General features: G+C 41.7%; 1 protein-coding gene across 5 annotated transcripts in view; it reads right to left on the bottom strand.

The window, feature by feature from the left end:
• LOC102314454 (microtubule cross-linking factor 1) overlaps positions 1-25,160 on the bottom strand; it is a 79,561-nt gene that overhangs the window by 29,017 nt on the left and 25,384 nt on the right. For 4 of the 5 annotated variants that reach the window (XM_042222015.1, XM_042222016.1, XM_042222019.1 and 1 more), the window contains exons 4-6: positions 9,217-9,276; positions 7,191-8,579; positions 1,520-1,660 (exon numbers count right to left, since the gene is read on the bottom strand). In XM_042222015.1, the coding sequence (XP_042077949.1) occupies positions 1,520-1,660; positions 7,191-8,579; positions 9,217-9,276 (1,590 nt within the window). The remainder of the gene's footprint in view (positions 1-1,519; positions 1,661-7,190; positions 8,580-9,216; positions 9,277-25,160) is intronic. The other variant, XM_042222017.1, reaches the window with a different exon arrangement.

Here is a 25,160-nt window from a genome sequence, read left to right as displayed (position 1 = left end):
TCCTGCCATATCCAAGCTGCTTTCCCCATTCATTCACTGCACCTCGCAGATTATACTGCAGCAGAGAGCGCGGGGATAAAAAGAAATCCACACGAATGTGCTATAACTGTAACTGTAATAGTTGTGTGTCACATCGCTGTCGCTGCTGCCAGTGCTCTGCATTACATAACAACCGGCAATTTCTCTATGAGCACAAACATGAGGCAGCGATTATGAATCACGGTGTCCTGCGATTACACAGCCAGTTTATTAATCAGCCGAGTCACCGAACGAGCTACCAGATCTGAGATGATGTGTGCTGGTAGCGCTCAGGTCTTTGATCTTCTGTGTGTGTGAGGGGAGGGGTGTGAGTATTGTGGTTCCCCTGTGTCAGCTGCACTTTTACATACATTAAATATGCTGAATCACGAAAGTAATACTGGTAGTGATGAACCAGAGCCAGAGGGCATCGTTGCAGAGTGCACTGCCTGCAGATTCAGCTATAATACACTAAATACACACACAGGCCTAACAGGTCATCCTAATGTACTGCAGTTGTACACGGCTGCTGTTTAAAAGAGCAACAAACTGCCCGCCCGCATATGCATACAGGATCAGCAAATCTGCTGCAATGAATGAGCAAAATGTTTTCAAGCTCCTTTGAACTTTTATCGGTAATCAAACCTACTTCCAGGGGTGATACAAATTTTCAAAGAAAGACGAAAATGTGAAACCAAAGGAGAAATAAAATAAATTGAACATCAGTAGCCGTGGGAGTGGATTTTAGTGTGGAAGTAGAGCGAGTGGATGAAGTGACATCGTGTTCATCAAGAAGTGACCGTGGCTGGAGTGTCACTAGACATGCTGGACTTAGAGGCCTTCTGGACAGTTCAAATTTAACCCACTGTCATTTACAATCAGCCAAATTTGGAGTGTATTTGGATGTAATGTAAGATGCCTTTGTTAGGGATCAACATAACTTGTGCTTTTTTTCTTTAATTTATAAGTAATCTGTGAAATCGAACGTTACATTTGACCTGTACCTGTACCTAAGTGTTCAACTTGCGTCAACTCCAAAAATCAACTCCAAACTGTAAACCCCTGACTATCACCAAACAATGTCACAGGTGTAACAGAACAGATATCATCAGCTGGCATGCACAGATCACTTCCATTTCAAAGGTAAGCTCCGCACTCATTGTATCTTAAATACTTGTGTCAGGTTAGCGCTAGAAAAATCTGGAGATAGAGAGCTGCAACTCTCAGGAGAGGAAATAAAATATGTAAATAGGATGTCTCAAAGCTTTGCACATATCAATATGTTGAGATCTAAATGTTTGAGTTAGTTTTGGAGTTGCTGTTTGGAGTTTACATTCATCCTGCAGAGCTGCACTTGACAGTTATTCACCCTGCGGAGCATTTGAATCAGTTGGCGATGGAGTAATATAAAAACAGTGTTCAGGTCAAGAAAAAAGAAAAAGAAAAACTGTCCAGATTTATGGTTCAGACTTAGCAGAAGGGAGATGGAGGAGGCACTGACCTCTACTTTTAAAGCCAGGGGCCTGTGGTACCTAGTGAGTCCAGTGGCTCCCCTGCTCTGGGCCTGGCCCCCACCCTGGCTCTGGGGCTCCACGCCTCGCTCCTGTCCTAGACGCCACTCCAGCTCATCCCTCTGACCGGACTGTGAGTGTCGTGGGGTGGGGAGAGGGAAGGAGAGGGAAGGGAGGGGAAAGGGGGTGGGGGGTAGTGTGGATGGTGGGTGTAAGGGATTAGGGAGATGGGTGACAGGTGCGGGATACGGGGTGCAGGTGGTGGTGATGGTGGTGGTATTGGAGAGGGAAAGATGTGTGAGGTGGGTTGTGGACAACAAAGACAGAAGACACCAAACAGTGTGAGGGGGACGAGAAAGCGGGCAGAGAAAAACAAAAACAGAAAATGGGTAAAGAAGATAAGCCGAGGGGGGGGGTAATAATCAACTAACAGACTACACGATGTGGAGAAGAACAAACGGACTACAGTACGAAGAAGAGCGCAAAGAGGAAGACCAACTTAAAGATGACGGCGTATGAGAGAGATGAGAAGAGAACGAGAATGAGGATGAACAAAATCATGGGCTGAAACATCTGGCGGGAACACAAAGAGGAACAAAGAGAGGGAATCGGGGAGGAAAAGAATGCAAAACACTTGTTATGAAGCGCATGCAATGAGGGATACATGAGTCCAAACCAACAGCTGAGAGATACCGCGCCAAACTGCAGAGCTAGCACGCTAAAGGTTTTCAACACATGCCCGTGCACAGCCGTGTGTGTCGTAGAAGCAGTAAACTAAAGGGAAGTTGCATCTTGAGCCTGTATGATGCACATTGTTTTCAGACAGTACAGCATTGAAAATACACTGAAGTCATTGGAGGCTTCGGTCAAGCTTTTGAAGCAACATGCTAGTTGCCTCCTTTGTAGCAGTGCTCACACGTTTCTTTGAGTGTAATATTGCTACTAGCAAGCAGTTAAGTCATCATACCAAAGAGGTAAGGTAATTATCAAAGAAAAAAAAACAATGGTAAGTTTATATGCTACAACAGAGCGACTTTTATTGTTTCCACCTTGTGAGTCCGTGTCGTCTTTCGAAAATTTAGCATTGCCAACGAAACTTTAGCAGGAAATCCCCCGAATGCAGCTTTGGGAATTTTGTCATGCGTGTTTGTCTGTTTGGGTTTTGTCAATGCAAAAATGCAGCAACATTGTAAATTGTTGTTCCCAAAAGTTTAATAAATAGGTAGCTGGGGTCAAAAGATAGATGGGATCCATTTTATGATTACTGAATAAGGGGCACCAGGGGGCCCATGGTCCTTTTCCCTCTTTACGCCTCTGTCACAGAGTCTCTCTCTGTTAATGCATTTTATTCTATATATCAAATAAGTTTAGAGAATATTTAACATTTAATATTTTAAATGGCTGCAGTGTGAGATATAATTGGTGTTACAGCTGTTGCAATCCTAATGCAGGATGTGCTCTAATTTCTTATAGTTTTTCTTTCTATATCTTGCAATGTTGACAATATTTTCCATGAGTGTTTGAGAATCATTCAGAAACTATCTTCTAAGTTAAGAACAACTTCTTCAGAGCCTCATAAATAAGTATATGAGGTTTTTGTCATTATTACAAGAATATATTCAAACTAAGCTGTTGTTTTTATTATAACATTTTAATATCATAAAACTCCCATAATCACAAAACCTGCATTTTTCATTTTAAGTGTTTTGCTCTCAATATAATTGAGGTTTCATTATCACAGTGTTATTACAAAATTTCAGTAGTGCCGAGCCATTTTTGGAATTTGGAAATCACGTTAATAAAAATATTTTCAAATAGATAAATTGTCATAATTATAACTGAGAGAAATCTGAGAATGAGAAAATACCGAGATGGTTAGTTATAATGTAGGGAAAAAAATCAGTGTTTTTAAGGGTGAATTTATACATATGAATGTTTTAATTGAGAACACGTCTTAAATTGTATAATTCATTAAATATGCTTCTTATTGACACAACATACTTAGTCATGAAGAGACGTTTTAATGATAATTTTCAGGTAGAATTACAAAAAAATTACAAAATAATTACATGAAAATGCCTATTTTTACTCCTTTCTGAATGCACTTTTATAAAGAGCTTCATATTTAAATTTACTACACACACATTAACTACATTAATTACATTCTGAAGCTTAATCCACCTTCAGCAGCTCTCAGTGCTTGAAGGCTTTTTTTCTTTTCTTTTTTTGGAACAAGTCAAGGTTGTTAGTTCAGCGGTTAGCTTTAACTAACCCACCCAGCTTCACCCAGACTAACAAGTGAATCCTACAGGCAGAGGAGCAAAGCAGAAACAAGTCCTTGGACAGAATGAGTATGGAGGCAGCTTCACTCTATTATCTCTACAAAGCACACTGGGTTCTTCAAGGGAGAGATGTTTAAAGAGCTGATTGTTTTATTCCATACGACAGTCTGGCTAATTAGAAATGACATCCAAGATGTCGGCCTGATCATGCAGCACAGGAATAATGAACCTGCTTTGGTAGAGTACACTGTATGTTGACATGTTGATTTACACTATAAAACAAGGACGCGATAAAACAAGGACAGAAAGCAGGATGCCAGCCAGCGAGGTTCTTCCACAGGCAACTCACACTGCCATGCAACAACGTTTCAGACTCTTTTTTTGGTCTAGCACAGGTTATTTTAGTGAGTGCACGCATTTTTATGGTTCGTCTCCTTGACAACACCATGGAGTATCCAATCCCACGTGTGTCTGTGTATGCGTGATGATATGTTGTGCAAACATAACAGCTACACCATTTTTGTGTCATAATGAGTCACAGTAATGATAGTATCGTGCAGCGGAGCTATAAAGAGAAAAATACCAACTGAACTTCATGCGGCAATTTGTAGTGTCAAGAAAGTCGAGCCAAGTGGAAGAAGCTGCTAAACTCCTTTAGTACTTACTCCATTCACACCAAGCACCCTTTCAAGCACCCTCTTAAGCCAGCCACTCTCCTTTGGCCTTGGCTGACTGAAAGCAGGGCAGCTGCAGACAGTGAGTGCATGGAGAGGGAGGCAGGCAGGCAGGCAGGGCTTCTGGCTATGAGGATGTGCATGAAGATGCAGATGTGAAAGCAGCAGCAACAGCAGCAGCAGGAAGCAATGGTGGTGGCAGTGGGTCTGGGGAGGGGTGGCGGTGGTGCCAGTGTGGTCGAGCTGGGGTGAGTGTGGGGCCTGACGCTGTGTGTTACTAAAGCCCTGGAGGTTTATTAAGGCCCTCAATCTCAATCTTCCTTTAAAGCTTACGGTTCGGATCTTTTCCAGTTTATCTAACCCTTAGCTCAGTTTCCTTGTTGCTGGTTGACCAGTTGAGATGCTTCAAAGCATTTAATTGCCAAACGTCTGTCTGCAACAAGCTCATTCTCTCTTAGGTAACTTTTGATATCTCGTGTTTAATCTAAAGAATCAGAGAGCCTGTTTACACTTTGTTTTAAAATCCATCTTGGGCATTTGTTTATCATGTGCCTCTCAGGTGTTTTATTACTGTCCAAGTCACAAACAGGTTGTCAAGGACGGAGGTCCAATTTAGGGAGCCAAGAGCTGCAGTGTAGTGGTTTACATATTTGCCTAACATTTGCGAAAACTCCCCTCACTCTACTTGTAACAAATCATTCCAGAGTGGTGGTTTATGGTTGTAATTACAATTCTTTTACAGTTTTATATTGTTTATTCATTACCTATGGTATTTATTTACTTACATCAACTGTATTCAGGTACCAAGGATTAGAGTGCTATGACATATAAAACAGAACAGTTCAAATTCTCTTAATCTTGTTTTGAATTGGTGTAGTATGACACGAAGCTCATTATTTCCTATCTTGATGCACCAAGCAAAGGCTGTCATTGGCCTACACTTTGTGAATACTGGCACTAGAGGTTAAAGGTCCCTGTACACCAATCAGGTGCCCAATTTGTGTTGCAAGTCCTAGCATAGAAAATAAAATGCTAAACGAACTGTTCCAACTATTGAAATTAGCGGGGAACCTAATTTCTGCCTTGGAAAATGTTGAAGGACGCATTAGAATTAATACGCCAATAGATTTGTGGCCTAGCCAAAACACAAAAGCTATCATATCACAAAGCGTCTCATCTACATCTACACTGGTACTAACCACTGCCCACTTATGATCTGACCTTCCAAGACATATTTCAAAACTAAATGTAAACAGGCCGGAGGATTCAATGATACTGAAAATCAACAAGATAAATACCCAAAGATAGCAGATGAAGGCTTTTGCTTTCCCTACCTCCCGTTTACTACCATTATATACCTGCACTAACCCAAACCACACTACAAAAATATAACATCCATTACTCACTCTATGCAAAAAGCTTCAGGAATCAACGTTATCAAATTTAGTCTGTACTGGGTCTTCGTAAGACATTTTTTCAACCAGTTAAAAGTACTCAAATAGTACTTTAATGCAATTAGAGAGAGACACTGTTTCCCCAAATTGGACACTATAGTCCCCCTAGTTAGTATATAAACTATATATACACTGTACATAGTTTACTAGGCAGACACGTGATGCACTGTATGAATGTTGACAGGGTTTAACAAGAGAGAACTCTGACCACAACTGTCATCTAGCGTCATGTCTTGTGAATGTTTGCAACTTGTCGAGCTTCACATAAGAATTAATATTAAATTCTTCTATGGTGAAGGAAACAATTTAACACACAAATACTAAACAATGACTAGCTGGCACTGTCATCTCCTTTCTGAAACCCCACATGTCCTCGGTTTGTCTGATAAATATTTGAAGATTCTCTCTTTTTCCAAATATGCAACCGTGGCGACCAACGCGAGAGTTCCACACAAAGCTTTATGCCGGTCATGAGTACTAGCCACGTACTTTTAGAGCACTTCATGCAGTCTCACTTGTCAGTATGAACATACTTATGCACCCAAGATAGTGAATGTAAAAGTGTCTTCTCTACGACCCGTCCTGTGTGGTACGCTGGTGGCAGCTCATTTAGCCTTGAGCCGAGAATATGAAGCAGCCACAGCGGCAGCAGAACTCCCCAAAGTTTTCATGCGCAGTTTCATAAGCAGATTTTTACACAGAACAGGAACTTTTCCTACATTTTACCCCTCATTTCTTACATTGGAGTTGAAAGATTATATTGGGCCTTCACTCTCAAAAGATGAGCCGCCAATTAGAGCTGCACCTTTAATTAGAGATGTTTTTTCTGCCGACTTGGACTCTCATTTAGTTTATTTTGACCATAAATGTGTACTAATGAATGCACACTTAGGGACGTTTAACTCAAACCTAAATGAATTCTCACATTTACAATATACCACTGGGTATACTCGTATCCATCTTAATTTTGCCTGCTAGTTAAAGTCATTTTTTGGACAATTTAATGTTTCCTACTGCTTTTCAAGTTAACGAAGCCTTGATATCTGCTTCTCATAAGCTTAATATTGTCTGGAGTAATCAGGAGATTTAATGCTAATTGATGTTCTTATTCACAATTTTTATAGAACACGAGACATTTTTCTTTTTGGACAAACAAAAGTGAAAAAGAACATCTCTGTGTACCAAAACATGTCACCTTACAGTACAGAAAGGCATTGAAAAGGTCAGAAGAAGGCTATCCATTGAACTTACCTGGAAGTCGGTCACCAGGTCTCTGCCAAACGTGCCAATGGGAGAGTCACGAGACATGGAGGTGACGGTGGACAGGAAGCTGCTGGACTCTGTGAGGTTTGGCATGGGTGACAGATCATCTGTCCTTTCTCTCAGCCCCTCCCCTACGTGGTCCAGCTTCTCCACAAAGATGTGCAGCTCAGTGCGGAAAGCCTTCATGCGGGTGTTAATGGTGTCCAGGACTTGAGTGTCTGGTTTGGATCCAGAGGCTGCCCCGCCTTCGAGGCTCTCTCCTGTCGTCACCAGGAGCCTGCCCTCAAAGATCAGGCTGTCAGTGTCCGTGATCAAACGGTCCACTGTCTTCCCGAGCCTTTCTGCCTCTCGCTTTACATTAGCGAATGACTCCCGCTCTTCCCTTCTACGATTGGCCAGTTCAGTGGCACTGAGCTCGCTGCCATCTGATGGTTTGATGCTTCCAAACCCCGAGGTGGTCGCTGTTTTCTCAAACAGATCTTCAGAGTCACTCTCACCTCCAATAGGTCCTTCTCTCTTCGGTTGGAGGAGGAGAAGTCGCCCTGCTTCCTCATCCTCCGCAGCTTCTCGCCGGCCCGCATCACTCTCCGCATCGCTGTCTCGAGGGCTGCCGGTTCGCAGGCCCAAGTGTGCAGCCAGGTCACAGCGCTGGACATTAGACATGAGGACACGGTTCTCATATTGCAGCTTCATCACCTTTCCGCTCAGCTCGTTGATCTGCATCCTGGCTGATTTAAGCTCCTCCATCAACATCCCACTACTGGAGCCATTACCCGTGCCCCCGTTCCCGGGTTTAAACAGTACCCCCTCACTGCCTTCTTCACCAACGGCCCCAGAGGTGCTGCTTGGACCAAATTTGAAGCGATTGAGTTCAGACGTAAGCTGCCTATTGTGGTCCTCAATCTCTGAGATGGAGCGGCGCAACAGCTCAGCCTCCTCCTCGACAAACTGGAGATGGCGACGAAGCTCACTGGCCGACTCCAGCGCATCGCCGCCATATGGAGACGAGGGCATGCTGGAGAAAGGCTCGCGCCCAAAGCAGTCTCTTTCATACTGACAGCGAATGTCTTCATTCTCCGCTCTTAAGCTGCGGTTCTCCACCTCCAGCTCCACAATCTTTCTGCCCAGAATGTTAGCCTCCTCCTCCACCAGCTTGAGACGCAATCGTAGCTCGGCTTCTCGAGTGGTGTGAGGGCCGCCGCCAGAGCACTCCGCCAGGGGAAGGGGACTGTCCACGTCCCCGTAAACTGATTTGTACTTTTGCAGCTCCTGCTCAAGTTCATCCTTTTCACGGCCGAGCTTGGCCATCTTTTTCCTCATGAGGCCGGACTCCTCTTTGGCAAACTGCAGCTGGCACCTGAGGTCCGCACTGTCCTCCTAATGAAATAAAAATGACAGTAAAGCTGCTGTCGTCTCATACTTTTGTTATTGTCTAAAAACATCCAATAAAAGTTCCAATCCAGTACAAGAGCAATTTTTTCCTACTATAACAGAGCATTTTATTTTTATTCGTGTTGTATAGTATGTTATTCTATTTCATCTTATTCTATTCTATTGCGGTTTTCGTAACTTTTACTGCCTTCAAATGGACGTATGACTACAAAATGTACCAAAATGACTAAACACAGACTGAAAAAAAGGTTGGAAATCACTGCGATATACATAATTTAGCCCAGAAGGCAACAGTACATTTATTGAACTGGATAAAAGCAGTAAGTGGGCTACAGTAAATGTTCTGCCGAAGGCTCAGCTTAAATGTTGCAGCCTGGTTGTTTTCCTGTTATCTTCACTTACGGTTTCTCATTTTAAACTTTTGACTTCACACTTATTTTTCTATTTTCTTTCCTCTTGTTGTGATTTCTTTGTTTCCGCCTTCAGGATGTGTTTTTTTCTTTAATTTTATCAAAGCTGCTTTTCTCTTTAAATCTGCTAATCCACGCCTGTAAAGGGTTGAAAAAAGTGCCTTATTCTCTTTCTGCAGAGTGAGTAACACTGACATCTTTTTCTTATTTACCTGACTTGTGGATTTTTTGTCTTTAAATGTTTCCCTGCTACCTCGTCGCCTCAGTGCAGTCTGTAAAAGAGCAAAACAGAAGAAACGCCTCATCAGAAACAAACTTCTTCACTGCTGCACAAAAGGAAAGAAATTTTTAAAACATGCCAACATTAAAGCAGAGTGATAAAGACATAAGAAGGCTATTAGGGAGGATCTCTGCAGCTCTATTGATATTTCCATAAATCACGATGCCAGTGTTTATATAGACAATCATGATGATGGCGTTTGCTAATGTGTATGCCAACTCCCTAATGTGAAGAAGACTCTGGAAAAAAGAAGCGCATTAATCTATCTGCATGTGTTATATAACATTGGCATCATCAGGTCAAAGCTAGATCTAATAAGGAAGTGTTTACTTTAGATCACATTGCACATCATGACATAATTACTGTCAGAGACTGTCCTGGTAATAGCCTGGATCCAAGGCTAACATCTGGCTAGCATGTCACTCTTTCTGTGGTTGAATGGAGCGGCAGATTGAACAGACAATATATATGATTTATATGAATAAACTAAAATGCCCCTTGAGACGATTCTGCTTTTTATTCAACTCAGAAAACTTGAGAATTCAGATAAGGCGGTTTAATGTCTGTCATGTCTGGTAATGTATGATGCACCAGGGTGCTTTAGATCCCATTCATAGCTCAGTGTGACAGACGTCTTATCCCGGCTCAGATTCAGTGACACATGGTGCATCCACGACGCTCGGAGGGGAAAGCATCTGCCCGTCCAGTGGGGAAATCTGTCCTGTAGCTAATACAACAGTAGGCATCGCACGCAAAGCCTGGATAAAACAGGGCCTTCTACACGCCAGCTTAGTCTTACTGACTAATAAAATCATTCATTTTTTATCAAGTCACTTTCTTACATCAGCTACAGCTCTATCAGACTGGGACAAGATAAATTATCACAGAGAGGGGGAAAGGGAGAGGGGGGAGGAGAAGCGAGAGAGAGAAAGGGAGGAAGAAATCCCCGTCTATAAATGCAGAGCCTTTTCCAGGAGCAGACTGCTGCCCCGGCAGGGTTATTTAAAGGTTTGATGATCAGTTGGGCTACGGATGGCTTCCTTTCTGGGAAGCATAACTTGATATTAATATTTCTGATGTCACAGTCATAATCACACATCTCTGTGTAGGTTCTTGTCATCCAGGTCATGGTAGTCTAAGGAGCTCGGAAAGAAAGCGATTTCTCGGATGAGAGGTGAAACGTCTTCATGGTTTTTTTTAAACCAACTCGAGCATCTTAAAGTCTCTCATCAAATAGATTATTACATATTTCGAATATGTTCCAGGACTATTGTGTCAGCGGAGGTGTACGTATGTGTATATTTGAGCCTGTATGTATACTTTTAACCGTGTGCGGATTAGAGAAAATCCAAAATAAATTCAAAAGTTGTGCACCCGTATCTTATTTTCAAGTCAAGTCATCTTTATTTAGCACATTTAAAAGACATCAAGTGTCTCGCAAAGTGCTGAAGTGCTAAACATCTTTAATTTTAAAGTAATTAAAGGTGTTTAAAAGACGATTAAAGCCCACGATAGTCATGCTCCAGATTTTTGACCTTTTGACCACAACTGTAAATGTGACATGTTGTCACAACAATTTTAACACTCCTTAGTCTTCAGAAAGGCACATATTGTATATATACATTATATAGTGCCAATTGTCTGATATAAACCACTGCAGGTCACTGATGAAAAATACTGCACTGGGGTCGAGCTAAGCAGCAGCACAGTCACTCACTGCAGTCGACTGCATCAAGAGTTTTTAAGCATATTGCTTCCTCTTATTCATTTTTTGGGAAAACTGTTTTTGCTTTACTCTGATTGCAAGCTTGAGTGAGATGGTCTGTTAGTTCCACTCATCCACTGCTGATCAAAATCCAACCTTTAGTGGTTTGAAGCACCAAAGCTTGCAAACCATTGCATTAACCTAAAATTAACCAATCGCATATTCATGTCGAATCACGTAGCAGAGATTGAAAGGTGCACGAGGGATGTTCACTGGTGGGATGAACATGTCATTTGAATTGAACGAAACTGATTTTTTTGTCCTGCCCACCAAAGATGTGCAATAGCTCAATGAGCAGAATCAGTGTTGGCTACTCCTCTTTCAGCACACACTCACTCACTCTCATTTCACTTGGCATACAGCAGATTCTTCCCTGCAGACGCTCTGTTGCCATCCTAAACAGACCAGAAGGACAGTGTGAATCATTCATGGCCAGACGGATGGAAAGTGTGAGGGAGAACCTGTTTTGCCCAGAGCAAGAACGGACCTTGACTCAGTCGCTGGCTCGGCGACAGGAAGGGAGCGCCCGCTTAGAAACGGTGGCGCAAAAATGAGCATAACCAAACTGCAGGCGGCAACGGTTACAGAGAGACGTCTGTGTCTGCTGCTTTCTGTGACAAATTTGAATGAAAATACTGTTTTGATTTGAAACTTTATTTTATTTTATAAGGTTTGCGTGCAGAGAAGTTCAAGCGGGGCACAGATGAGACACATTTCTCTGTTGCTGCTCAAAAGAGCTTTATAGTTTTGTTTCATTTCCTAACTGCTGTACTATTCCCTTTATCAACATGTTTCTTTATCTGCTCCCGTTGCTCTCTCCACAGTCTCAGTCCATTTTGACCTCCGAGCTGCTGTTCTCCAAAAAAACAAACATTTTCTCTATAGGCTGAGTAACCTTGGCCTGCTGCCTTTACAAGATCTGATTGTTTGATTGAACTGTGGCACCAACTGTCTGGGTTTCCCTCGGAAAAAAGACAGATTTCTTAAATTTGTCCCTAAATTTAATTTGTCAAACTGATTTTTTTAGACACTGGAAAAAGCTAAATGTCAAAATGACTGAAGATGACAGTTTGCCCTTGAAAGAAACTACACCTCTTCTGATCTTTCCCTACAACCAGACCTCAATATTTCTCAGAAATCCTTTTTCTTTAAATACAACAATTACTGACAGATTCATAGTTTACTTTATTTATTGATCAGCTGCATCAAAATTGTGCATCTGCACCCCCACAGCCCCTCGGGTCTCACTTCAGCTTTGTTTTCAGGGTCTCTCCAACACCAGCCGTGGTTTAATTCCCCACCCTGGTGACGGGGCTAATCTCTCTGGGGAGACAGCGGATTAGACAGCATCTTGTACAAAGCTCCTCAGACTGCCATTGTCAGGGATCCCCGTTTATTCTACACACAAGCCAATGTGAGAGTCAGAGAAACAACAACGTGATCAAGTAACTCAAAGACACTCATCTGCGATTCGCTTGCAAATATAACTGCACAAACAGACCTTATATTACTTACATTAACAGTGAGTAGTCATTTAAACGTCAGATATCTGTATGGCATTGTTATTCTTCTAATCTAATGACGAAAACTGAAGTAACAGGGTTTGGTTTTTTTTGAGCTGTTAGTTTTTTGGCTTCAAGTGGGTCATAGAAGCGGGAAACTTCAGGGCTGAAAGAAGACAACACTGAAGTACAACTTTAGAGCATAAATAAACATTTTTCGTTAATTCTTTCCTTCATGAAAACTATAAAGGTTGATTTCCTTCTAATAAAATACCCATTTGAATTTTATTACAGCTTAAATTTTGAATTATTAAAGGCATGGCTGTTTTTACTGGCAGGTAGGTTCCCACTAGGCAGGTAGCTGACCTCTTGGCTATAACTGTTGTTTTATTGTAGTTATCTGACACTGCGAGCCATGCTCATAGACACAGAAGTTTGGTGAATTAAATTGTAATATTTTATTTATATGTTGCTTCAAAGCCATCAGCAGGTATCAGTATCGATGCATTGCATCTGTATAGTTTATAGGAGCAGTTTGTTAACCAAGTGTCCTATAAATGAAGGCCATTTTCAATCCCATTTCTAACTTTAACTGATAACTTGGCACTCCACTCATGGCTCCATAAATCCGACGCTACAATTGACAAATTGATGTTGCTTCTTCTGAAATTACCAAATCCTCAAAATAACGCCAGTGCAGCTATTGATATGTTTTTGTAGTCACTTTAAAATTCGAGCGTGCAAAAACTTTGTGTTAAAAAAAAAAAATAATCGTGTTAAAACTCATATCACAGATCTGTACGTGGACAGGGCAATTTTATGGTGTGTGGAGACCTTTTGAACTGAGATTCAGGTGTGTTATGCAAATAATCACTAATAAAGCTTCAAGCTGCGGAGGTCTGGCAAACACTTCTTTCTCCACACCTGCTGATTTCAAACTTTAATCACAACCCGTCACCAGATAATATCCCGACCACACTACAGCAGCACGCTAACTCAAAGTTCCCTGCTGAAATTTTCCAGTTATTAAGGATCAATAACATGAAATGAACAACAATACTTCTCCAAGATAGTTAAACTCCTCCACCTGAGGCAGTAATCATTCCCCACCTGGTGTGGGATACGTGGATCGGCACAGACCAAATATTTAGCTCCAATAATCACCACGTCGTAATTCCATAATGGAAATAATTATCTGCACCTCTAAAAGACCTTTTACTGCTCCCTGATAGTGTGAATGACTGTTGCTCTACTTTTTAAAATTTGATTCAACCACTGAGATTAATTGTGCCTCCTGAAAGCTCTGCCACACTTTCACATCCTCTGTGTGATTGCTTTTCTTCCACTTCAACACACATTCGTCCTCCTGCACGCTCAAAAGCACAAACATGCACACAGGTTCCCCCATCATCATCATCATCATCATCATCCACGTGTGGTGCTCTGAACAGCTCGGGTTAGTGAGAGTCAGTCATGCAGTCACGCAGGAGCAGCATGCAGTCTGGCAGGCAGATCCAGCTGGTGTGAGAACTGGCTGCATTACTGGTGCTGCTGGTTTTTACTTGGACCTCTGCCAGCCTGCAGGATTAGCAGATTGTAGTTACACAGTCGTTACTCTGGTGGGACCGAGTGAAGCAGTCGCTGCAGGCCCTGACTGACTGACTGCCACTCTGTATTTCACTGGCCTTCTCATGTACCTCCCTCCTGGACTCCCTAATCCCGTTTTACTCCCTTCTTGCTTCTTTCTTTCTTCCACATTTCCTTACTTTACTCCAGCTCCACATAAATCACCCCTGAATGACATCTGAAATGTATGTGGCAACTAAAGTTATATATGTGTGTGCTCATAGTGGGCCGTTCTATCTTTGAGAAGCACCTTGAGTTTAGATCATCAAAGTGAGGTCAATGTAGCCTCTCAAACTCTTTTAAAGGCTTCACTTGGGTAAGGATTATAAATGAGCACTAAGATGAGATTTAGGATTTGTTTTGGCAGTTTGAGGTCAGATAAAACTTTGATTTGATTTATTTGAAGATGACAGAGTTAGGATAAGGTTTAGCACAAGATATGAGGGGCAGGAATTTAGAGGTGACACTTTAAGGATGTCAGGGAGGAGTTCGGGCGACAGGTTCTTAAAAAGAGAAGACACAAAAAGCAGATTTTTGAAAAATAACATCTCCACTCTTATAAACCCTCAGTGAGTCGGTACACTGGACTGTACAATCCAGCAAGTCCCGAGACATTTCTTTAAATTTTAGTCGACAAATTCTAAAAATTCCCATCATCAGAATTTGCTCTGGAACGTTTTGATTGGTGAATAGAGTCGTCTTGGGATGCAGCCATCTTTATCTGTGGCTTTTTTGATAGCCCCAGCTGAGACAGCGCACCAGTCTGCTGGATTAAGTAACTAAGTAAGGTTCGTTAATATAGTGTTTTTCGAGAACAAAGTACACACGTTGCTTTACAATGCCCATGTAGGTACAACCAAATTAAAACAGTATAAAAAAATTAATAAAACTATGATAAACAGTTATGTAGGGTTTGAGTGTTTCAGTTTGATATGTTAAATTGGTGGTTGGACGGGTTAGTATGCTCACATTTCACCAAATTCTTATTAGCCAGATGATGTCTGGCATTAACATTATAAGAATAGTGTTGAAGTTATTCCATAAATATCCTCCCAGGACTGACCCCTGGTTTTTTGCAGGTGGAGAAACAGGCTTCCACAACTTTGAACTTGCAAATTTAACAACAACCACTCGTTCTAACTGGTTTCACAATTACCGAATGCTTACATATAGCTGGCTCCAAACTAACATGTCAAATCATCGGTGTAATATGAATATTTTAGCTTGTTGTGTGGTACAGACCATCCAAGAAGTTGTATTTTCAGTTTTAATGAGTGAAATCCTGGTGTTTTACTTGTATCTCACATTTATTTGTGTCCTTGAATGTATAGTTAATGCCTACAGTTTACTAAACTTTCTTCAGCTGAGGGTCAAGAGGCTGAAAACCAATGAGTTGTATCACTGTGGCTAAGGCAATTCTTTTACACAGTCTATGCTCCTCTCTCATTAAAAATGAAAAATGGTATCACACTGGGAACTAACGATAACCCTCAAAAATAAAGAAACGATCAACTGCTACCGTCTGTGTTGTATCCCAGAAGTTGTGTGCGACAGTGTTTATGTTCAACAAGTGTTTATAGCATTTGTTTAGAATTAAAAATGCATCACAAGTTGGCGATATCTTATTTTTATTTTTTTTTTTAGATGTGGGGCAAAATCCTGACAACTCAATTTCCCTGAGAAAATTTCATTTTTCATGTTGCTGCTGCAGTCTCACTACAGTCTTGGAACAAGTGTTGGAGCACAACAATATGGAGTATTCTGACACGCCCGTTTGCGTAATACACTCGGGCATTTTTGGAACAAGTGCAGACTGACATACACAGTGACATCACCCCAAACATCCCAATGTGGGAAGGGGGAAAAAAAACAGAAAAACATTTTGGGGGTGGAGGATGAGTAAAAATGGGAACACAGCGAGAGTATTTTCAGCAGCATCTGTACTCAACAGCTTGGCCTATTTATGATTTAGCTCAAAGACCGTAACACATTGCAGAGAGGGGCGTCTGGCTCTGGTAATGGGATTTAACAGGAAGTGTGGTGTGACCAGCGAAAGAGGGGGGCGGGATGGAGGGGCTGGCAGGGAAGGGGGTGGTAATGGAGCACAAACGCAGCTGCGACTGCCGCTGGATGCAGATAAACCCCTTCTCAGCCCTGACAGAGGCAGCTAAGACTCCGACACAACAGAATAAATATCGCTCACCCGGCGGGAGAGCTCAGAGAGATAAGTCGCTATGAAATGTTTAGAGGCAGATTATATTACGGAGATCTGGATGAATGAGCCCTCAATCTGGACTGTAATCCGTTTCAATAAATTAATTAATACAGCACACGCACACACACTTGTCTGAATATATTTAAGTGTCAGACGCTCTTTTTGTCACTTGATTTAATTTTTTTCACCCCATCCAAGGACATTATTCTGATGCACAAGTGTTTTCAGTTGCTGCTCCTGCTACTTCATGATGCACACAGCTGTTTTATTTTTAAACCGGTAATCAATCTGTGACTTGCAGCACCTGCATTAGTCTAAATATACAGCTTCTAGATATGCGCCATCAGCCAAATACGCACCATGCAACCCACTGAAATTCAATTTGCTGCTGAAAATGGTGCACCGCCACCCATTCCTCCTCAAGGCTACAGTGAAGTTGCTGCAAACAGGAGCAGCGGTGATATTTTGAGGAAAAAAAAACAAAACCTTTCACCAGTTAAAGCTAAATGAATTAAAGCAATCTAGCAGAGTGGGCTTCCAATATGATGCACGTGTGTGCTCGTCTGCACACGCGTGCGTTGTCGAGACATCCATACAGCGTGTTATTGTGTGGGTGCCTGTTTTTGTGCTTTTTGTCTGGGCATCCTGGTGCATCTGTGGCTGCGACTGCGTTTGTGGCGGTTGCTGGTCTGTCCGTATAATCGGCAGTAAGACAGGCTTCATGCAGCACTCTGAGGTCGTTCCAATGTCAGGGCACCCCCAGCGGATGTGATCTTGTAAACAGCTTCAAGCATCTCCATCTCCCCTTTGTCTTAACATCAGTAGCTGTCCAGAGATTTTGATCCACCTCAGAGGTCTTTATAGCCTGAATGCAGGAGCAGAGCTTAGGAGAGGCAGGTGGAAGAAAATGCACACAACTGCCGTTATAAAGCTGGTAAAATTCCAAGTGGGCATGTTTTGGCACAAAGGATGGCGCTGGTGTAAGTAAAACAATCAGCTAAGACTTTAAAACTGTACTCAGTGATGCTTTTTAAATGGCCTGTATTTATATAGCGCATTTCTAGTCCCTAAGGACCCCAAAGCGCTTTACACATCCAGTCATCCACCCATTCACACACACATTCACACACTGGTGATGGCAAGCTACATTGTAGCCACAGCCACCCTGGGGCGCACTGACAGAGGCGAGGCTGCCGGACACTGGCGCCACCGGGCCCTCTGACCACCACCAGTAGGCAACGGGTGAAGTGTCTTGCCCAAGGACACAACGACCGAGACTGTCCAAGCCGAGGCTCGAACCGGCAACCTTCCGATTACAAGGCGAACTCCCAACTCTTGAGCCACGATCGCCCCAAAGCAATGAAACAAATTTATTTGTGTGTTATTAAAGTAATTGCTTGTAGTGAACTAGATTGACTATACGAAACAGGTGTAGCAAGAGTGAACCTTGAGTTTCAGGGTGGTGTGCCAAGTTATAGGCTAACTTGGTTAGCCATTTTTGGGACTATTAAATGATGAACATTTCTCCAGAAGGTGCCAAAACTACAAACACAGTGCAGAGGTCCAGTTCAGTGACTCAGGTTAGCTGAGACCTGGCAATGCTCTGGTAAGCTGCAGTGACACCATCCACTTGTCTCTCAAAGCATTAAATCCGTAATCATGTATAATTTCAAATGCTTTAAATGGGTGAGTCATATAAAAATTCACCCCATGTACAATTGTCACAAAGGACGAAATTATCTGCAGAGAACAAGCTAGTTTTGAAATTTCTGCTCTAAATTTGGAGAAGTCTGTGGGCACTGACTCATTTTTCAAGCAAACTGCCATTCAGGGAGCTGCCAGTTAATGCCACCTTCTGTGTTGCCTTTATTGTTGCATCCTCAGAAGTTGCCACTTCACGGTGACAAATTCACTGAAAAGTATCATCAAACCCTGCGGTTCCCCATATGGAAAAGATATATATAAATCTTATAAAGTTTGTATCTGTCTTGTGTGAAACTTGTATGAAAAGCATATAAGAGTGAAAACAGATATAAGATCCCTTGAAAAATTATATAATGAAACTTGTATGTTTTGGATACTTACTAAAACAATATATGAAAGTAATGAGAAAGTGGCCACTTTCATGAGTAATCACATATAAGTTTTTACTATTTCTTTTCCATATGGGTCCCCTCAGCCCTGCAAAGCTTTTTAGCATTTTGGAGGCTTAACGTTCAGGTTTTGCATCTTACTGTTTGGTTTGTTCTTTACTCAGTACCATGTTTGGCCACAGACACAGATGTTTTCAGTCAAAACGCTGATAAACTGTAACTTGCCCATTATCAAACAAACCAGACGAATAAAGTAGGCAGCATTTCTGGTGAATGCACTCTCGCTTTTCACAGGTACAGTCAGATGTTTTCTTTGAGAGAGAGGTAAAAGGAGAACGAACAGCTTCTTCCTCTGACTTGTTGTTACCATCACGTCCCTCTTGTGTGATTTTTGTACAGAATTTTTATTTTTGTTGCAAACTTACGACATATATTCATTTCTATTTATTCTATCTATAAGAAATATGATAGACTCATTGTATCCGAGTCTTAATGACCCCCCCCCCCCACACACACACACACACATTATTATTTTATTTTGCAGCTCAAAACACTTGAAACCAGCTCTGTGTGATTTCGGTCGTCTTTTTCTAATATTTTTCAGTGGCAAAGTGTTCAGAGTATTTCCAATCTTTGTCAGGATGTTGGTTTGTTTGCTTTACACAGTATGTAAAGTTATATATTTAGAGAAGTTAATAGATTCCAACACCCAACAAAAACACCAAATAGAGCACCTACAGAAGGAATTAAAAATATTTCTATTGTGGTTCATTTTACAAACTAGAAATCAATTTTTTAGTAACAGTAACCTGGGGGGGACACAGTGGTGTAGTGGTTAGCACTATGACAAGAAGGTCCTAGGTTCAAACCCCTGCAACTGTGAATGTGTTAGCCCTGGGATGGAGATGAAACCTCTGTAGGGTGTACCCTGCACCCTATGGCAGCTGGAATAGGCTCCTGCCCCCCTGCGACCCTGAATTTGGCTACGTTCACACTGCAGGCGAAAGCGCATCAAATCCGATTTTTTTGACCCTATGCGACCCATATCCGATCATGCCATGACAGTGTGAACGGCGCAAATCCGATATTTTCAAATCCGATCTGGGTCACTTTCGTATGTGGTACTGAATCCGATACATATCCGATGTTTTAGAAAGCGACTGCTGTTTGAACGGTCAAGTCGCATTAAATCCGCCTTTTACGTCACCGACACAAGACTGAAGCCAATTATCAGCGCCAGAGAAGCGCCCGAGAAGACATCGCGAACGCTTCCTGGCCATCCAGTGTAGATGTTAGTGAAACTGTTGGGAAGACAATGTGAACATTTTATTTGTACTGTATAATCTGCAGATTCTGACAGAAATCTGCAGCTATCCTTTGAAGCACCGCTCCTCTCTTAAACAGCAATAAGGATCATTATTAGGTTATCTACATTATTATGTAAATAACAAAATAACTTAAAGCAAAAATTGGGAAACGTGAAGTCCGAAGTCTGCATATTAAGGGCCATCAATCAAACAATACTGTTGCTCTGGGTCTAAACAGAGCGCGTTGTGTATGACGTCTTCTTTTGCGCATGCGGGCCGCTTTGAGCGTTCACACTAGAGCGCGTTTGCTGTCGCATTTTATTAGTAGTGTGAACGAGCAGACAAAAAAATCGGATTTGATCAAAAAATCGGAATTGAGCATTAAGACCTGCAGTGTGAGTGTAGCCTTAGACAAGTGGAAGAATTTGGATGGATAGACCATTAAAATGACTGGAATTCTCTGATGCATGTTCCAGCAAAAACACAGGACTTTCAATGTTGCAGACAAATTAAAATATATAAAAAAGAAAAGATCAGATCAGGCGATCTGCATGAAGCATGAACAGTGCTGCTATTCCTGGATGCCCACCAGAGATTTCCAGGTCCTACAGCAGCATGTAGACAGGAAAAGAAAGAACAGGCCAGGAATTCTCAAAGGAGTAACCACCGGTAGCTGTAGCAACCTATGCTGACATGCAGAGTGTGTGTATGTATGTATGTGTGTGTATATATATATATATAAATCCTGCAAGGCAGCAGGAATACAATATGCCTACCTGAGTGTGTGTGAGTAAATGTTTGTGGATGAGTGTCTGCAGGAGGTCGCGCGTGAGCAGCGAAGGGTCACTCCCATATTGCTCTCCACTAAGCCGTCCCTGACCTCTGTCTGAGACCCAACATGCAATAAAGAGAAGCACAAAAGAGCTTTTATGGGGCATGTCACTACCACTCTCGCTCACGCTTTACAAATCTCCCTGAACAACCCGACGGCCTGGCATGCTGCTCGTGGAAAACACGATGCCACTCTGCCAGCTGGCACGATCCAAAGACACAAGTTCGACACAACCTACGGGGGCATTAAGAAATTCGGCAGAAGTTTAGCAGAAACACTCCTGCTAATCTCTTTTACAGAACAGAGGAGTGTTGTCATTTCATGCTGCTTCGAAATAAATCAACAGAAAACTGCAATTAACTGCTAATAATTACCAAATTATGTCAATCACTGCGCGAGTGCTGAAACTATTTAGCAAAACAAAATAACTGTGCAAGAGAGGGTTTTCCTCAAGCGGATCAGATTTCGCAATGTAAGACATGCATTAGTCATTATGTGTGTGCATTTGTGTTGCACGTGTCATACATTAACATGCACGCTGGCTCTCGAATGGCTGAGGTGCAGTGCTGACACTGCAGATCCCACGGTAAGAGGAAACAAGAGAGAGGAGAGGCTTCACTTCAGTGAGTGCTCCCATTAGCATCAGAAGCTTCTCTCAAACGTATAATTACAATCAGCTTCACCTCAAGGTGCCATCATGAAACACAGACAGGCCACATTCATTTGAGTACTTTATTAAGCTTCAGAGACCAAGCATGAAAACTTATAGGGCGCAGAAGAGTACTGTGTTGCACAATGCTGATTTATAAGCGGTATAGTAGGGGAAAAGATATTTAATATAGCAAAGACAGGCAGCAATGATCCCCTGTTATCTTTGTCATGAGGATATAAGAGCAGGTAAAGAAAGATAAGAGTGAGAAAAGGAAGGTAGTCTCCTTATTGTCAACCTCGAGGAGTCTGCAGCATGTACACATAACTGATGAGACTGATAATGAAACCAGAAGCGGGACAAGTAGCTGCTTCTGTAGACACTGATGTTTAATTTCAGAGTAAATTCAGCTTCAAAATGGTCAAGTTACCAAAGAGATCACGTTGTCTACCAACTGTTTAGTATTTTACTCTAAGGATTAAAAAAACCTGCTGTCTCATGAGCTTTGGAAGTTTGAGGTAATAAGATAAAGATGTCCAACGTCAGACATGACACATTCTTTAAAATGGGAAATGTTGAAGCATTACAAATTTAACAAACATCTCAGTAACAATTAGAAATGCGATGAAAAGTTTGAGACACTCTGGTTTATCTTGTGGCCAAGTGATGGGATCCAGATCTCCAGGTCAGGAACTAGCGGATCTACATGAGGCGGTTGACATTGAGATTATTGAATATTTACATAATTTTTTACTTTTTCCTCAAAGTGGGCGAATTTTCCTCATTTTCACCTCCACATTTTCTATTCCTTGACTTTACTAAAGTAGCTTTGCATGTTTCACAGTTCAAAATATCACCTGATTATCTAATTTTGAGCCTTAGCATCATCAGCTGTCTGACACTAGACACAGTAGCTCCTCTGTCTTTAAGACCACCAGGTTTAAGAGAGCTTTCTTCTAACTGGCTGCCCCTTGGTAGGGTCAAACAGCAGGTCAGCGGAGCCTCTATGATCTCATATTCAGAGCTCTGTGTCTAAGATGGCCTCTGATTTACACGTTCAAGAGTATGAAGAAAAAAGAAACAGCGCCTGAAACAGTCTGAAGCTCGATCTTCACACACTAATGGCACATAACTGAACTCACTGTCTGAAGCTTTGACCATTTGTAATAAGAGCATCCATCATCATAATACTAAGCAGATAATAAGGAAATGTAGAATTCAAGTCCTCAAAGCATCAAACAAAAATGCTTCCACTAACTCACGGTAAAGATGTCTCAGCTGGCTCACAGTCAAAGGACACACTGCCTGGTTGCCCTGTGAACAGTAGCTAGTAAAGCAAGAAAATCTTCTCACAGTAATTAATGACCCGTGGCTGGCTGTGCTATCCATCACTGGTTGCCACGGTAACGGATAGCTCTAGACAGCCAAATCGAAAAATCTGACCTGGAAATAGAAGAAGTGAGACAAGGAGCGGGAGCTTCTGAACACAGACGGATGTTATAATTACACTAACAGCACCTGCTCTCAATGTTCTGATCAGGTGTTTTTCAACTGATAATGTGCGCTTTTAAAAAGAAGCGCAGTTTTGTGTTATTGTTTTATCTCCGTGAGCACTTTTCCATCCACCTTATTAAGCACATCTTCAGTTTAGTCTCTAAACAGATCAGTGGCTGAGTGGAACATTAAAAGGAAACTCTACGCGATGAAGCTTTTTTTAAGGCTGGTGGTAAAGTAAGAAGTTCTAATGTATGCTGAAGAGGCTCCGTGTGGAGGCTGAAGTTCAAATATCCATCCGTTCGCTTCCGCTTATCGTTATCTGGTAGCTGTGGATACAGGGTTGCTTTTGTAAAGAAATACTTTTGAAAAAACACAGTGGCTTCTGTTGCTGCCACATTGTAACTCGATTTAATGCAGTAACCTGAAGAGTCCATCAAAGCGACCAGTCACACGTCAAAAGTGAGTCGATTCGCGCGAGCAGAATTTATGTCCGAGCGTAGAGAGTTGTGAAACAGCAGCGGCATGTGAAAAGAAGACGCTCTGGCGTGTGTGATGGCGTATTTGTGCACGCTGCTGCCGAGTTCTGGACGTGGATGTTGCATTTATGTGCGAGGAATTTAATTCCACCCATGAAATGAAACTATTTGCTCAGGTTATGTTTTTGCTCGCGCGTACATATTGACATAAATACCATCCCATAGAGTGAGCATGTGCATTAACTTTTATTTAGTTTTTTGTTGTTTATTATAACTATTATAAACTTCTCTACTTTTGAAATGAAGTAAACAGGTAATAAAAAAGGGTCCACAGGTGAAGCCTCACTGCCATCAGACTTAAACATCTGGGGTGGATAAGAGTCTATCCACAAAAAACTAGTCTGTGCATGAATGACTGACACATTAATAGGTACATTTAGTGAATGAAATGTTCTGGTTTATCTGTTAATTTTACTGTGATATAAAACATGAGTTTGAGAAACACACAAATTAAGTAGTAGGACATCAACAATGAATATCATCACTGGCACAAAAGAAAATCAACATAAAAGAAAAAAATAATATTATACACACAAAACAAAAACCCCATAGACATCTCCTCCAGCAATGAGCTATCCAAATCTAAAATATTGTTTTAAACATTGCTATTCGAACAGTATTTCTCACAAGCAGAGGGGCTCAGTGTAAAAACTTCAAGCGATATTGCTCCCATTCTGTCACTTTTGGCTCTATTTGTAAAGCTCTTGGTGCCATGATTTGTAGTTCTTTGTTATATCTCGTGGAAAAATGTAGTGTGGTATAAGAAGGTACGTTAGTTAGGTAAATATGAATATTTTCACACATTTTAAAATATTTGCAAAGGACATCTTAAATAAGCCAAGTTTTTTGTTTTACTTATTTATTTTGCCACGAGCACTCTAAAGAATCTGAGTTTATTTTTTGGTAAATACATTTTTTTGACAGAGTGCATCACGCTGTCCCACAAAATTTGTATCTGTGAGTTGCCTTAAAATTTCATCAAACACTGCGACTCTAAAAGAGCGAGCTGACAGACTGGATCCAACTAATGATAAACTCTGAGCGACTGCGGGCCTGATTTAGCCCCCTCGCTGCTATGGAAGGATGACAAGTGCAGAACTGGCAACCTCCCCCTGTGGCTCGGTGAGAGAGCTGGTGGTGGAGTCGAACGGGGAGACTGCACCCGACCGCTAAAGGCGAGAGGAGGGAAGTGGTGATTGATATTTCTGCTATGAAAGGCACACAGTCTGGCAAAGTGAACCAGCTTCAGAGAACAAGTGAATTTTGTTCTGAACACATTTCCAGCCTGGAGAGGAGTGCCAAGTCCAAACAACTCGTTATTTTCTTTCTTGTAAAGTCTGCTGCAAAGGTAGGGCTTCTTATAGTTTGCCTGACTATGTCAACACTGCATTTTGAGTAAGGTACAAATGATCTGAACTAAAACTACATAGCTGTAGCTGCATTTGTTTGCTGTAAGACTCAGCTACCAAGCCTAATACCTGATTTTATAATTTAGAAATTATTTAATGTCCTTGTTTGTGCTGACACTATGATGGTACAACTGACATGTTACATGACAGGATTAGGCAGGTGGAGAAACATTAATGACTCACTATGAACTTCCTATATGATCAACTTAACCTGCTCTGCTGCAGCTCTGAGTCTAATGTGTTATATATGCAGATGTGATGTGAACTATTATGCTGCCATGGCTGATGTCCAGTCCCCATAAAGTCATAAAAATGGATTTTGGCAAATGGTGCTAAAGAGCATCATGAGCTTAATTTCAAATTAATTTGAATACAGCACCTGCATGTGGATCAACAGCTTCCTCTCGGGCCGTAGACAGAGAGTCAGAGTTGGCCATCACACATC

The sequence above is a fragment of the Haplochromis burtoni genome, unplaced genomic scaffold (assembly GCF_018398535.1).
Source record: "Haplochromis burtoni strain Fernald_Lab_line unplaced genomic scaffold, NCSU_Asbu1 Contig_78, whole genome shotgun sequence".
Lineage (NCBI taxonomy): Eukaryota > Metazoa > Chordata > Actinopteri > Cichliformes > Cichlidae > Haplochromis > Haplochromis burtoni.
Note: the sequence above shows the minus strand (reverse complement) of the source record. Positions and strands in the feature narration are given on the sequence as shown.